General features: G+C 30.9%; 1 protein-coding gene across 1 annotated transcript in view; it reads left to right on the top strand.

The window, feature by feature from the left end:
* Positions 1–15,306, top strand: part of side-II (sidestep II) — a 399,801-nt gene extending 384,495 nt beyond the window's left edge. Inside the window, exons 16-19 of the mRNA XM_065500441.1 lie at positions 1,192–1,379; positions 7,318–7,423; positions 8,355–8,530; positions 14,250–15,306. Of these exons, the coding sequence (XP_065356513.1) occupies positions 1,192–1,379; positions 7,318–7,423; positions 8,355–8,530; positions 14,250–15,134 (1,355 nt within the window). The 3' untranslated portion in view covers positions 15,135–15,306. The remainder of the gene's footprint in view (positions 1–1,191; positions 1,380–7,317; positions 7,424–8,354; positions 8,531–14,249) is intronic.
* Positions 15,307–15,965: the final 659 nt, after the last annotated feature.

The raw sequence follows: 15,965 nt of genomic DNA, 5'->3' as shown, positions 1-15,965 counted from the left end.
ACTTAAAATTCATAACAGTAAGAAAATAAAGATCATTCGCCAAAAAATGGCCAAATAATTGATTTTTCTCGAAAATTTCAAAAAGGTACGGAAGAACTGTAAGAGATATTTTCATAATTTTTTCATATTTTTATTCCCTATTATATTCTCAATAAATCTCAATGAAATCATCAAACAATTCTGAAATTTTTTTAACAAAATTTTTAAAAATTTAAAAATGGAGTTTTGAAACTGCCGTTAAAAAAATTAATTTTTTTTGGATACCTGGTTAACGGTATCCTATGAGGACAAAAACTCACTTAAAAGTAAACATGGATATATTTTAAGTAAAAATAAGCTTTTATTTTAATATTTCTCAAAATATGTTAATTTTGTTCCAACATTTCTTGTTCTAGTGCCCTGAGACATGTTAATGGCCTGGCGATTTTTTAATAACTTTAACATATTTTAACCAATTTTTGTCTTTTATATCTTATTATAACGACAATTACGTGCATAATTCGATTCTTTTAAATTAAATTGTAAAAGTCATTATTTAAGTGCAAAATTTTTACAAAAACTGAAAAAATTTCATTTTTTCCCCTTGTAGATGCACCTCAAAATTCTTTTTCTCCCATACAATCTTGGAGCACTCTAGTGTACATAAATACCAAACTAAAGCAAATTTCGAAATTCTGAAGATTTTTAAGTATTGTATGAACTTGGCATGTATACCAAATATCATCGAATTCAGAAGAGTAAAGGTTAAACAATTTATTTAAATTTTTCATTTCGTTATAACTATCTACTACCATCTAACTTATTAGCAATTTATTATTATAGTTTTTTTCATTATTTCCCATTGTGCAATGTTAAAACCACAACATGTCAAACATATATGACGAGCAAAGACATACACACTCTCACACTCTGGCAGACTAACTGAGTGAGTGAATGACTGACTGACACAAACCTGCCATTATAATGGTTTTGTACAATGACAGCAGCAGCAGCAGCAACAACAATAACAGCAATAATAAAGACAAAAAGCAACAACCATAACATATCATATGTAAACTCTCTTATTTTTCATTTGGAATCATACAATTCAATTTAATTTTTTTCCAACTTCTTTCTCTTCCCCTCTACGAATCCGTGCACACATATATTTGTTTTCGTATTAAAAACCAAAACAACAACAACCAACTGTAGATGATGATGTATCCTTGACGTTGTCACCCGTTATCGTGGGGAGTGTCCTTACAATTGTTATTATTAGTTTGGCTATAGCTTTGAAAATATTCATGATGACATTTTTACACAATTTACGTCGCAATCGTCAGCATGGTACAAAAGCAACAGCCACAGCTGTTGTGGCCCAAACGGGTGATGTATACAAGGTATGTATTACAATAACATATTTCCTTTTTTTTTTGCTGTATATCTGTATATGTATATCTACAATCTGTATGTAACATATACACATGTTTCATAAATTTTATAACCATACAGATTGCTGCTGCTATGTTTACTTGTTGATTTAGAAATTTCCTTACTTATATATAAATGTGTATTCATGTTCAAGTTATTGTATATATTTTTGAAGGACAGTTATGGTCAAAGGGAGTTTTCATCTACACACATATGAATATTTTATTTTTAAATCATACATGATTGACAGCTGAGCAAAAAAAGTTGACTTTAAAAAAATATAGGGTTTATAAAAATAAAAACGTAAATATGAAATTATTATGGCTTTATATTTGTTACTGCTCTAATGAGTTTTTTAATGGAAATATAACGACATTTTTAAAATGAAATTTGTTATATTATTGGTTTTAAAAAATAAAACTGGTGCAATGAATTAAAGTAAATGATATCGAATATATTGTTCTTTAAAAATCAAGGAATTATAGGAATAAATTGATTTTCATTAAATGACATTTTGTTTTGTTTAATAAAACTTTAAGATATTAATAAGATGGAAATAAAGTTAAGGTTGTACTCGAATGTATAGTTTGTTAAAAAGAGTTTAATAATGTTATGAGAATGGTAATGCAATTAAAGTATAAAATACGATTCTACATATGTCTGATTAGCAACTACTTCTCTGTCAAAGGTTTCGCCAAATTTATGCAAGATTATAAATAAATAGAAAAACTGTTTTTTATTAGATGGTAATTTTTTTTATTGAGTCATAAAAAAGTACACAGTATATAGTAGTCTCCAAATATTTCTGAAATAGCATATCAGAAAAATGGTCTCCACAGCTTTGATGATACATACGTATTATTTGGTCGATCTTGCTCATGACCATTTTGCAAAAATGTTCCCTCCTTCAATGTACGGGCTAGCTGTGAAATGAAAATCCTAAAATCTATCTAATTTAAAAGTTTCGGTTTGTTGGCTGAGTAATAAATTCGGTTCTGAAAGAAAAGAAAATTCGGACTATAGTGATTTTCATGATCTTTAAAAAAAATCAAAAGATTCTCTGGTATTATTATCACGAATCAAGAGAGTACACGACCAGTAAATTTATCATGCAGTAATATAATTGTTCTATGGGTAGCATAGCACCATTCTGTTGAAACCGCATGTTGTCCACAACACAGTTGTCATCGAATTTACGCAGACAGAACTTTGTTATGGTGGCGTGATATCAAGCTCCAGTGACTGCTTAACCAGTCTCATTTTCGAAGAAGTACGGTACAATGATGACTCCAACCCAAAAACCACGACAAACAGTGACATATCGAGCCCTTAGCGCCAAATTATCGTAAGCGACATTTTCCAAAATTTTTTTTTATTGCAAAAATTAAAATTTTATGGACCGACTAATGTTTTAGCGTTCACAGAATATCAAAATTGTTAATAACTTCAAAATTATAGGGGGTAAGATTTTATCGTAAGTCAATGTTTACATTTTACAGTTAACAAATTTTATCGTAAGCGACACATAGTGGCATTGAAAAAAAAGAGAGAAATAAATCTGTAACTTCTAAATGGTTAGATTACTTTGAATGAAATTTCACATGTGCAAAGAAGAAGTGTTCTTGAGTTTACGTTCTGAACATGGACCTCATAGGCCCAACAGGGCCGCGACCAAAGTAGGACACCTTGGTTATATTACATTTTTAAAATTATCCTATTTCTTCGTTTGTGCTCCGATTTTAAAAAAAAAATTACACACATAAAATCTTTTGATCGAGTGCTACAAAAGACCTAGTCGTAGCTATCAATTGTCTGTTATAGCTTAGGAGATATTCGCATTTGAAAATTAAATTTTCAAAATTTTTTACCCAAATTACTCCAGTTTTTTGATAACAGCGTATCCGATTTTCTCCAGTTTTACTTCATTGGACTAACAACATACGTATGTGTCAAATAAGAAAAGAATTGTTTAAATTTGAATTTAAAAAATTTTGAAAATCCGATTTTTCGCAAATTTTTTGGGAAAAAATAACTTTTTTTCTTTTTAAGTTATCGCAAAAAATTTCTAAGAGGATGTATAAGGAATTTATACTTTCTGAAAGCTAAGTTTTCATAAAATATTTTAAATGAAAAAAAAATTAAAAACTTTTGTTACCGAGGGGACCAGATTCATTCAAATAACACGATAACTCCGACCCTGTTATGGATATTATAGCCAAAAAACTAAAAATTTCCATTTTTTGGATTTTTCAACACTTTTTTGGGAATTGCGGGATTGCTGATAATAAATTTCAAAATTCGTTTTTATTTTTCCATTTTAAATAGAAAATTTTACATAACTGTGAAATTTCATTAAAACCTATTCATAAATGAATATTTTATTGCAATTCGAAAAATTTTTATCTATGCATAAAAAATATTTTTTGTCATATTTTTCAATAAAGTATTCCATGAATTTTTAATTGTCAAATGTTATAAATATTTTTGTAAAATAGACAAATAGCTTGAACGAAATTATAATATATTGCATCATAAAATTCTTAATTCTATGGATAAATTTCAAAATAATCGAAAAAACCTTCTCCTGTAAAATTTGTGTTTTGTTGCTTACGATAATTTGGCGCTAAGGGCTCGATATTGTGAATTCATTTAGTTTTAGACAATCAGCTATGATTTTTCTAAACTTTTTCTCTAAAACACGGCAATTTTGAAGATTAACAAAGCCATCAAAATGATATTGTGCATTATATTAGCTAAGGACGATTTCGGTCAAAAGATTTTCATCATTTTTATAAATAATAACGCATTGGACAGTCGAGTAGTGCATCTTTTTTACCAACCCCAAATGATCAGATACCAAACTGGTTATATTGTTTTGAACCGGCAACACTTTACTGTACAATTGGTGGCTAATTCAAATCTTGGATGAATTTTTGGATATCGTTCAAAAAAATATTACTAACACTAAATATCGTGTTGGTTAATAAATGCAGGATTTCGAGTAAAACTTTCAGAAGATTTGGAATTTCTTTATATTCTAATGGTACTTTTTGAAATTTCTATAACAATGGACTTAGAAACATGAAATTAAGCTATATGGTCTTTTTTGGTACTTTTTCTTTATTCGAATGGTACTTTTTTTAATTTCTTCACCAATAAACCTAGAAACATGAAATAAAACTTATATGGAACAGAAAGAGTGGGAAACCACAAGTGTAGTTACTTTTTCTATATTCTAATGGTACTTTTTTGAATTTTCTATAACAATGAACTTAAAAACATTAAATTAGGAGTATATGGTCCCAAGTGAGTTAAAATTCAAGGGTATACTTCATAGTACTTTTTCTTTATTCTCACGGGTAGTTTTTTTTAAACTTTCTATAATAATAATAGACCGGTTTTGTGATAATTTTTTAAATATTAAGTGTTATAGAATCAAAATTAGTTGATAATATTGGAAATGCTATACAAATTTAAAATTTAAACTTGACTGGTTATGGTTTAGTGAATGCGAATTCAAAAGTGATAATCAATGGTACTATTTCTTTATTGCAATGATACTTTTTGAAAATTTTATAATAAACCTAAAAATTTAAAATTAGGCACACTTGATTCTGAATGAACTTGAATTCACAAAGGGTGACTTTAGTGGTAAGTTTCTTTTGCATTTTCTATAATAGTGGACTCAAAGCATTTACAATTAGATTCACAAAGAGAGATTTAATAGTGCTATTTCTTTCTTCTAATTGGGGTGGCGAAACGCACCGGGTCAGTTAGTATATCATAAAGACGGATTAGTTCTTTACTGCATGAGGTTGGTTCGGCACCGATTCACATACAGATACGTAGAAGTCATCTCTAATTGACTGGAACGTGACCCTTTAGGGTATCACAAAGATAACAATCCAATGATCTGAGTGTAACTGGCTATCTTTAGAACATAACCTAATTTATAACATTCAATAAAATACACACTTAGACAAAATTTTAAACTAATCTGGCTAAAACCTCAGTCAATAAGTATTAGCAATCTTGTTGAATATTTCATTCGCGATCTTACAGCTTCTGCAGTAATTTCACATAGACCTGTGACTTTAAAATACTCCTACTAAAAAAGTATAGTGTTATCAAGCGATCGGTTAGAACTTCATGTCCTCTTGTCCGAGTAAATAAATGTTGGGCAATAAAAGCTCTTTGAATATTGCTTTATATTACTCCAATGACATCTTCAATGTAAATGTTGCATCACACAGTGGCTGAGAAGATGTAATGACTATTTATAATTGATATGTAGATTCTCAGGAACTCAGAATAACAAACGAATGTTACGCATTCTTGAAGACTGAAGCATTATCAGGCTTTTTAATGTATATTTTGTGTTCCTTAACTAAACAGATATCAAAAACTGGACAGCATTTGCAATTATATGATGTTCAAATTCATAAATAGTTTACTGTAGCTGCGCAATCTATAGGAGTCATAGGGGGTAGGTTCAATTATTGACCTATCCTCACAAAAGTTGATAGAATGATTTATGTTTATATAAAACTTGCTAATGTCGAATATCGTCACTGTCAACAAAATTTTGTAACAAGAAATGTACTTAGTAATTTTGAATTACCTACCTAACATCATTCGAACACTATATTTAATTAGATTTGATCTGGTCTAGTTTTTGTATTACAGCCAGAGCTGCAATATGTAAAGATTTTAATGTATAGTATAATGGAAGGGATGGAATTTATTACAACCAGAAACAAAAATATATTACATATTGCAATAAAGATGAAGAGCTAAACTAAGTTTGCCCGAATTTAGCCATACTTTAAGTATAATTTCAGAGTTCTTAGAACTAATTTGTCCAAAATTTTATTAGGATTACCACATAATCAACAAATATATGACTGCTCAAACAGGAATATTTGTATGGGTTCTAGGTAAAATCATGGACTAATATTGCCCATTTTCAATACCAAAAAAAAGCTTATTAATATAGAGTATTTATGAAAACTTACCGTCGACTAGCTCCTTTTGTTTGGGCATTATCGTATCTTCAACAGACAGGCAGACGGTTGGCTGTAAACTCGATCGGCATAATGCAACTGTTTTCTCTGTGTTCAAAATCAAAAGTAAATATTAGAGCTTTAACATATTAAGGGGATATTGTCATACAATTTTGTGCGTTGATAGCGAAGTAAGTAATGCTTTATATATCCTATGTAGTTCCGTTTGTAATCTCCACATTTTCCATTTCCGATGCCATAAAGTGTATAAATTCTAGATCATTGTAGATAGCGGTGTTGATATAGTGTGTATGTCTGTATAAATCAACTTTCCGAAACTCCCAAATATCTTGCATATATGATTTATACATCAATATATCGGCTATAGTGCAGCTAATGTTGCTGTTTAAAATCGAGAAAATCGGCCCACAAATAGCTGAGATATAAGCAAAACTCCGCGACTACTTCTATTTTTCACCAACATTTTTTTCACTAAATTTTGCTTTATTTCAGCCATTTGTGGGGCGATTTTCTCGATTTTAAATGCCAACATAAACTGAACTATAACTGATATATTGGTATATGAATAAAATATATAGGTTATTTGGGGCCTTAGAATAGTTGATTTACACATACAAACATTGTTTTTCACCAAAAACAGCTTTTAGTTTTTATCTAGAAGTATAATTGGCTGAAGAGTATATATAATTGTTTAGATTAATAAATAAATTATTGATTTAAATTCATTTGAGGTGGCTGAAATATTCCCATATTGAGTACATAAATGTTTGTCATTAAAAAAAAATATTAACCCAATAAAAATTTTATTTATTTCACTGTAATATTTATTATGTATTTTCATTACGACATATTAAATATTCTATTTTTATTTGCAATTTTATAGGGCGGCATTGAGAAACCACGTTGGCAACATACTGATATTAAATCAAAATCCTCCGAAGATCTTGTAGAAGATGAACGTGACCCAGATGTTATACCATCACAATACGGTACGTGTCAAATAAAATTCTTCGACAGAAACAAATATTTTTTTTTTGCACTAAATTTACTAATTAATTTTTATTTCTATCTTTCTCTTCCTTTCTCTACGGCATGCATAATACCATATGGCCACAACAAATAAAAATTTTAATCAAACAAATTTTACCAAATTTTTGCAAAAAAAAAAATACGATACGATACAAAAAACACAAAAATCAATAAACACCGCTCTATACAAAATTTCTATGTTGTTGCGTTATTTGTTTGTATTTGAACAACAACAAAAAAAATACATATATCTATATATATCAATGTTTGTTGGTATTAAAAATAACAACAAAAAATTCAATTCAATTTTGTCTGTAAACCAATTTAAACAATTTTAACCAATTCCAACCAATTCTGACAAATTTCAAACCATTGCTACTGTTTGGCTTGGTCGTATGGTCGATTGGTTGGTTGGTTGCTCTGTTTGAATGGTCGGTTACTTCACACATTCACTCACTGATTTTTGAAAAATATAAAAAAAAAAATTAAAATGAAAATGAAAATACGGGGGAAAAACACAATATAAAATCCATATAACCAAATACAACAAAAATAAAAAAAAAAATTTCAAATCATTTATTCATATACACACTATATTTGGCCTGTTTTTTGTTGGCCTTTTCTTTTTTTGGGGGAAAAAACCAAAAATCAAATCTTCTAAAATTGTGCTCAATACATGTTATGCTGCATGATTGGATATGTGTGTGTCTGTAACATTGTTTGTTGCATTCGAATGCAATACAACACAAAAATTTAATAAATTTCCATCACAAACCAATCATTCTCAAACCCCATTACACATTTTCATTTCAACCCAATATCATTCTCATCCACGTCATTCATTGTTTTATCCTACCAAAAATACACACACACTAATGCTTAAACGTACAGTTGGTAGTGTTGGAAGCGGCAGTTCGACCAGTTCAGCTAATGCCAGTATTGGTGGCGTTAGTGGCAGCGGTGGCGGCGTCGGTGTAGGTGTTGGAAATGGCATTCCAAATGCTGCTACAAATGGCAGTGTTAGCCATCACTTTACATCAACATCGAAATGGTCACCGAGTACGAATGTAAGTATAATTGAAAAATATCAAATGAATATGAATTTTTATTTGTTTTCTTTCATTTCGTTCAATGTTTTATATTTTTTTTTATTATTACAATCCATACAATAGATTTTTACTTATCACATTCATCGTTATGTGATGCAAAATAAATACGAATTGTATGTACATGTCTGTATACAAGTATTTCAAGTGATTGTTTTGCCAATTTATTGCATATTTTTTGGAAAAATTATTGTTTTTTTTTCAAGAAATATTAGATACAGCAATAATGGAAATATTTTGTATTAATTACTTTATGGTGTAAAAACAATTCCGTATATTTTTGTTTCATTGTTTTTTACATGCATATGACAAATATTTGAGAATTTTATTGATTGTGAAAATGTTTTGTTAAAATTATGATCAATCAGTGATAGATTGTATGCAAATATATAAAATGAAATGAATTTGTTGAAATAAGTTTTAGTTGTACTCACTTGTGTAGTTCGCTAGACAGATTTTATTAGATTTAAACAGAATAAAATATTTGTCTAAGCAACAAGTGATTCTATGTATTTGATACGTATGAGCATTATATAATTATTCTTATTACTGAAAATATTACTCATACGTAACGTGACCACATGATTTTCATACAAAAATACCCGATTTCTAAGAATATTTATAGCGGAATTTATAAATTGATCTTATATTTGGGATACTAATTATGTAAAAAAACAAGCAAAAAAGTATAGTCGGTCAAGCCTGACCATATGACACCCTACACTCAGTAAGTGATCAAAAATGTTGTTCCCATAAAATTGCTATGAGCAATTATGAACCAATTGTCATCAAATTATGTCGTGTAATTATAGATATATATTGGGGGAATGACTTAAAAATGCGGTCATTGTTAGCTATGATCTTACGGGCAACATATGGATTCCGAGCCAAAGGATCACGAAATAACACCCCAAAAATAAAATGAAACAAGCTCAATTTTGGGGCCTTATTTCATATGCAGTAAAACCCCAATTTTGAAAATGAAATAAGACGCCAATGAAATGAAATAATGCCCCAAACAGAAATGAAATAACACCCCATTATTTGGGCCTTCCAAACACAGTGAAGGTGATCAAAAACAATTTAGGAATTCAGACGGTCTGCTATTAGGTGAAAAAAGTTTTAAACTGATAAGACTTTTTGAACTATTTTTATTTGGTCGATTCACAAGACATATTGTCATAATAACATATTGTCATAATGTCCTAATATATCAAGACTCGGCAGATCAGCTTAACCGACTCTTAGGCATTCGACGCAGGTCTCTGCTGGTTGGTTTCGATAACACATTAAACATAGCATACACAGTTGTATTATTTTAGGACATGTTTTGCTTGAAAAGCAATAAAAACCATTGCGAAATATTAGGACATTATGACAATATGACATGATAAGAGACCTAACGAATTGACCAATTGTTTTATCACAAAATAACACGTTTATGTTTGAAACACAACAACAATTTGTTTAAACTATCATAATATATTATAACATTATGACAATTTGACAACTTAATAGCAGACCCTTGAATCCCCCAAATGTTTGTATTTACTTTTGACAAAACAAAATAAAATTTTTTGTAAATACAGTTTCCTGAATTGTCCAACAACATGGACAGTTGCAATTTTGGGAGGCATTTGAAATAACATCTGCCATTAGCTTCATAGCATATTAACTGCATAGATGTTTGCGTGGAATAACAACAATGCTCATTTTGTGTTGAAATCTCCTTTAAGACTTTTGGATGAAATAAAAACTATATTTGAATACGAAATATATTTGGGTTTAATGAGATTTGTTAATATATTAATTTGTAAATATGTATATTTTGAATTAGTGTATTATTTTGGAATCAAGGGCAGCAGGCGAAAAATTGTGTAAAAATCGCGCGATTTTTTATTTTTATGCAAAATCGTCTTTCAAAGTCTATCAGCTTCAATGAGTGTGACACCCAATTTCCCTGCTTTTGGTAGATTCGAAATATTTTGCAAACTCTTGATGAGTTTGAAGGCAATCTTCATGGAGTAATGGCCTCAACTATCTTTGTCTTGCGTGTCAAAATCACCACTTCTGAACAGCACAAACCATCTATATGAAATAATAGCAAATAATTTAAAAAATAGTTTTAAATAAGCAAATACACTTGACAAAGCCCTTAACAAAGATATTATACTGCAAATAAAGAGTGATAAAAATAATTTCAAAACTAATTACATAAAAACCAGTATAATGTTCAAATCTTTATTTTGTCAATGTTCTTAAGATTTAGCGTTTGAGTAATGTATTAACTGGGAATATGCTGAATAGCAGGACCATAAAATCTAGGTTGGGTTTTGAGAGGACAAGGAATGTTGTAACCAGATGCATACCACAATGTGATGTTAATTTTAATCATTATATGACTTTTATACTTGCAAGAAGACATTTGTGAAGAGATGGGATTTGAAATCATATATGTTACACTGAATGAACAATGCGGTCATAAGTCCTATTCTATACACTGGAAGTCTTATCTGGAGGAGATCTTTTGACAATAAAAAAACTCTCCGTTCTAGATACTCCTCCTCCATATTTACTATACAACGGAAGAAGTCAGGCGGATTTAAGAACAAACCGACAAATGATGACTTTGCCACAACCTCTCTATCTTCCGGGGATACTCGATGTTAATCTACACTCATGGTTCAAAGAATGAAGATTTGTGAATTTTCTCTCATCGACTAAATCGTATTATAGCAGATATACTACCCATTGCATCAGCCGGGAATTAAGTCTCAAAACGCTGGACGTTAATATTTACGTCGTCAACATCAATCAAGACTCAAAACTGAATTCTATATGTCGGGACATTCGGGGAATTGAAATCGCTAAAGAGAACGTGTTGTACTTGGACTTAACTGTGGCTTTGGGGTACCGACTACGTTAGACGAATGGGCATTAAAAGAGACAGAACTAAAGTGCTCTTCTCTTTTTGATTATCATAAATGCTCCGGCAAACAAAATCGCTATGACACTCTTGGCCCTAGGTATTAACATTATTAGACTTCTTACAGGAACAATTACTGCACACTATATTATTGGACATACAGTGGTGTCTACAATTACTTTATTTTTAAATTCTGGTAATTTTTCACAATTTCTTTTTCTACATTTTTCGCATAATTGCTTTTTTTCAAAGCTAACGAAAATTGCTAAAGTTAAGATTTGTGAAGACTTAAAAAATAAAATAATTAACGATTTTAAAGCTGGTTTAAAACAAAAAAGTATCTGTGAGAAATATTCAATAAATAAATCAGCACTTTCAAAAATTATAAAGAAATTTCGTGAGACCGGTTCTGTAAAAACTCAACATTTAGGTGGAAGACCTCGTAAGACTACTCCTAGACAAGATAATTTAATAGCGAGAGAGTTCAAGAAATTTACAAAAATAAATCCTCGAGAGGTTGTTAATAGCCTAAAATTAGAAATAAGTACCCGAACAGTTAGTCGCAGGGCAAATGAGGCTGGTCTGAGATGCTATCGTCCTATGAAAAAACCACTAATTTCTAAAAAGAACGATCCTGCTCGTCTACAATTTTCCAGGGATCATTTAAACTGGTCGATACAGAAATGGACTACTGTCCTCTTTTCCGACGAATCCAAACACAATTTAAGAGGCAGTGATGGGAGAACATTTGTAAGACGACCAAAGGGAAAAAGATTAGATCCAAAGTACACAAATAAGACTGTAAAGTTTGGCGGTGGCAATATTATGGTATGGGGATGTTTTTCAGGGCAAGGTATGGGCCCAATTCATATTATAAAAGATACCATGACAGGTATAGGATACAGAACCATATTAAACGATGTTATGTATCCATAAGCTGAGGAAAATATGCCCCTAGTTTGGAGATTCCAACACGACAACGACACGAAACACACCTCTAGGGTAGTAACCGAGTGGTTACAATCCAACGAGGTACGTGTTTTGAAGTGGCCTGCCCAATCGCCAGATCTCAATCCCATAGAAAATCTATGGGAAGTTGTAGATCGTAAAATAAGGACCCAAAATTACACCAGGAAGGAAAATTTATCGGAGGCGGTTATAACGGAATAGCAAAATATTTCAAAGGAGACCACTGACTCTTTAATTGGTTCAATGCATCGTCGATGTGTAGCAGTTATAAAAAATAAGGGATACCCAACAAATTATTGAGCTATTGCAAATTTAAGACCATATTTATTAAAATAATACCTAAGTTTCCATAGTTTTGTCAATGTCTAAAATTTTAGTATTCAGTGATATTCTTTGAATTATTACAAATAAATTATAATAAAATGAACTTAAGCCTAATTAAAAATTTGCTTTCAAATTATATACTACAAAAATGTTAAAATTTTTTTGTTAATTGAATTTCAGAATTTTCCAATTGTTTTTCAGAAATTTCTATTTGTATTTCAGAAATTTGCATTGGTATTGCTATTAGAATTTTCTGAAATACAAATGGAAATTTCTGAAATACAATTGAAAATTTCTGAAATATAATAGGAAATTGTTCAACTTATTTTAGACTTTTAGTTAGATTTTGTACGAAGGAAAGACATTTTTAATTCTTTATATTATGTACACCATGCAACGAATTATAATAAACACAAATTTAAGATTAAACAACTTAGATAGTATTGTCGGTCAAGCCCGACTATTTAATATGTATGCTCGTCAGGTGAATAAATGAACCAATTTCAGCCATCTTCAATATGCTTCGTCCTTGGGTCAAAAAAATGTATGTATTACTTTGTGCACAAAGAGTATGTGGACAGCTAGCCTGACGGAAGGACGCACATCGTTTAGTCGACTCAAAAATGTTGAAATGGTTACAGTAAATATGTATAACTGTACTTATTCTTTCCATGTATGAAAAAATATACACTAACAAATCGATGCCAAAAATCATAAAATAGTCTGAAGTGGATAAACCTTATGTTTAGCTCTATAGGACCTACAAGAAAATTCAACATTATGTAAATTATAAATATGTATTTCAATTCATTATAAGCCAAATTACATTGTCTAATCAAGATAAACATTTAAAAATATTCAAAAGCGCTCAATTTTTAAAATATTCCATATAATAAAGATAACAATTATTCACATTTTTAACTTAATTGATTACTTGCAAAAGTTCTTACTTCGTAAGAGAGAAATATTTCTTAATTCTTTTTAAATTTCATTTGTAACATTAAGAAAAGTTAACAATCACATACGTTAAACTTCATATACAAGCATGTACTTTATAATTATACACATTTCACAGGAAATGACCAAAAAGGATGAAAAGTCGAAAGACAAAAATTAGTAAATTTGTTTTACGTAAAAATTGTTAAAAATAAATAAAGCAAAACAAAACCTTAACGAAATTTCTTTCTTTCCTTTCTTTTTTTTTTGCTTACTTTCATGCTTCCTTCCTGTATATTTTATGAATTTAACAACGTGAATTCATTGTTGGATTGTATGCAATGCGTTGGTTGTCTGTAAATGGAATAAATGGAAAATTATTTGGCATACAACATGGTTACCATCAACATCATCAACGTCATCATCTCTTATAATAAAAAAAAAACAACAACACCAACAACATACAATTACTACTTACGACCATTTGCTGATGTCCCGGTGCTTTTTGGAATCTTTATTAAACAGCAACATACCAAAAGTTACGAAACAAACATGATGCAGCAGAATCCAGCGGGAGGTGGCAACAATGGTGGCAATGAGACTGCAGTTAGTATACCCATGCAGTTTAATCAAATCAACGCACGCACACATCTTTTGGCATCCGCCTCAATGTTGTCACCCACAGCAACAACATCAGCATCGGCAGCTACAACATCCGGTACAGCATTGTTACATGCAACAACAATAACTAGAACAGGAGCTTCAGGCACTGTACAGGGTAGCGGAGGCGGTGGTTTAATGCACGATGTGGGCAACATAATAGGTTCACCTACATCTTTAGCTTCAACATCAACTATAGCGGCCACCACTCACTTGCAGCAACAACTGCACTCCAGCGGTGTGGGCACACTACCACCCGGTCTTGGGACGGGTGGCGGCTACATATTAAATAGTCTCATTAACAGCAGCAGTGGCACAGCCATGTCAAGTTTACATCATACCTCAGCCACCTGCTCACCCTCCGCTGCGGCGTCGTCAAATGCAAATGCCAGCAATGTGGTGGGTGGCATGGTGGGCGGCAGCATAGGTCGTGTTAACCTTCATCATAGTACACTGCATCATCACAATACGTTGGGTGGTCGTGGCAATCACGGCCATTATACGGGTCATCCTTCGCCCTCAACCATGATGTTAACATCGCAAACAACTTCAGCTCTAAGTGGTAGTGGCAGTACACCGGGTTCTACAACTGGTGTTGGCCTACTTTTGGGTTCACATTCACTGCCATCGGCAGCACCATCGACAACAACAACATCGTGTAATTCATCCACTGACCTGGACGATAACATTAACATCATGGCCATTAAGGATTGTTTAATGACACAGCGTGTGCCCGAAAGTTGTGTCTGAGTTGTTCCACATTGTAATTTTAAATTTATTTTTACCAGCAGCATCTGTAGTAAAACTGACATTGCTGCTGCAACATACGCAGTGGCAGCAATAGTAGTTTCATTTTTAGGCGCTTAAGTAAAATATTGTGTGCAGAACATGAACAGAAACAAAGCAAAAAAAAAAACAAAAACTTAAATGAAAAGAAAAGAAAACACCTCCTCTATCCACTCCCTCAAAGAAAAATCTAGTAAAAAATAAACGAACAACTTTTCCCCAAAGAAAAAAAAAACTATCTGTCATTGTGTAATTGAAAGTGTGAGAAGAGTGCTTGTGTTGGTGTGTTAAAATGTTTTATATGTTTAAGTATGTTTCCTTTACTGTATGTATGTCTGTGGATAAGTGTGTGAGTGTCCTGGTGAGAGCAAATGGATATGCATGTGTGTAAATATCTTGTTTGTATTGTAAGTAAGTTAAGTTTTGTAAGTATTTTGTGTATGTGTGTATGTCTGTCTGTGACATTGACAGGATTTCTCTGTATGACTAAAACTGATCATTAAAGTTTTATTGTTTAAAAAAAAAATCGTTTAATTTTTTTTAGTTCCTTTTGTTCTTTTTTTTGTTGTAAAAATTGTAATTTCGCGCTAAATTTATTTTATGTTTTATATTTTGACAGACATTTTTTTTATAATTTTAATGAAATGGTTTAATTTATAGTGATTGCATATCAGTGATTATTTCAAATGACGGTATTAAAAATTAATGAGTTTAATTTAAAATTTTCACGAAATGCAACGAAATAATACAGATATTTAATTTATCTTTAAATGGACTATGGAATTATTTCTTCTA

The sequence above is a fragment of the Calliphora vicina genome, chromosome 2 (genome assembly GCF_958450345.1).
Source record: "Calliphora vicina chromosome 2, idCalVici1.1, whole genome shotgun sequence".
NCBI classification, from domain to species: Eukaryota; Metazoa; Arthropoda; class Insecta; order Diptera; family Calliphoridae; genus Calliphora; species Calliphora vicina.
Note: the sequence above shows the minus strand (reverse complement) of the source record. Positions and strands in the feature narration are given on the sequence as shown.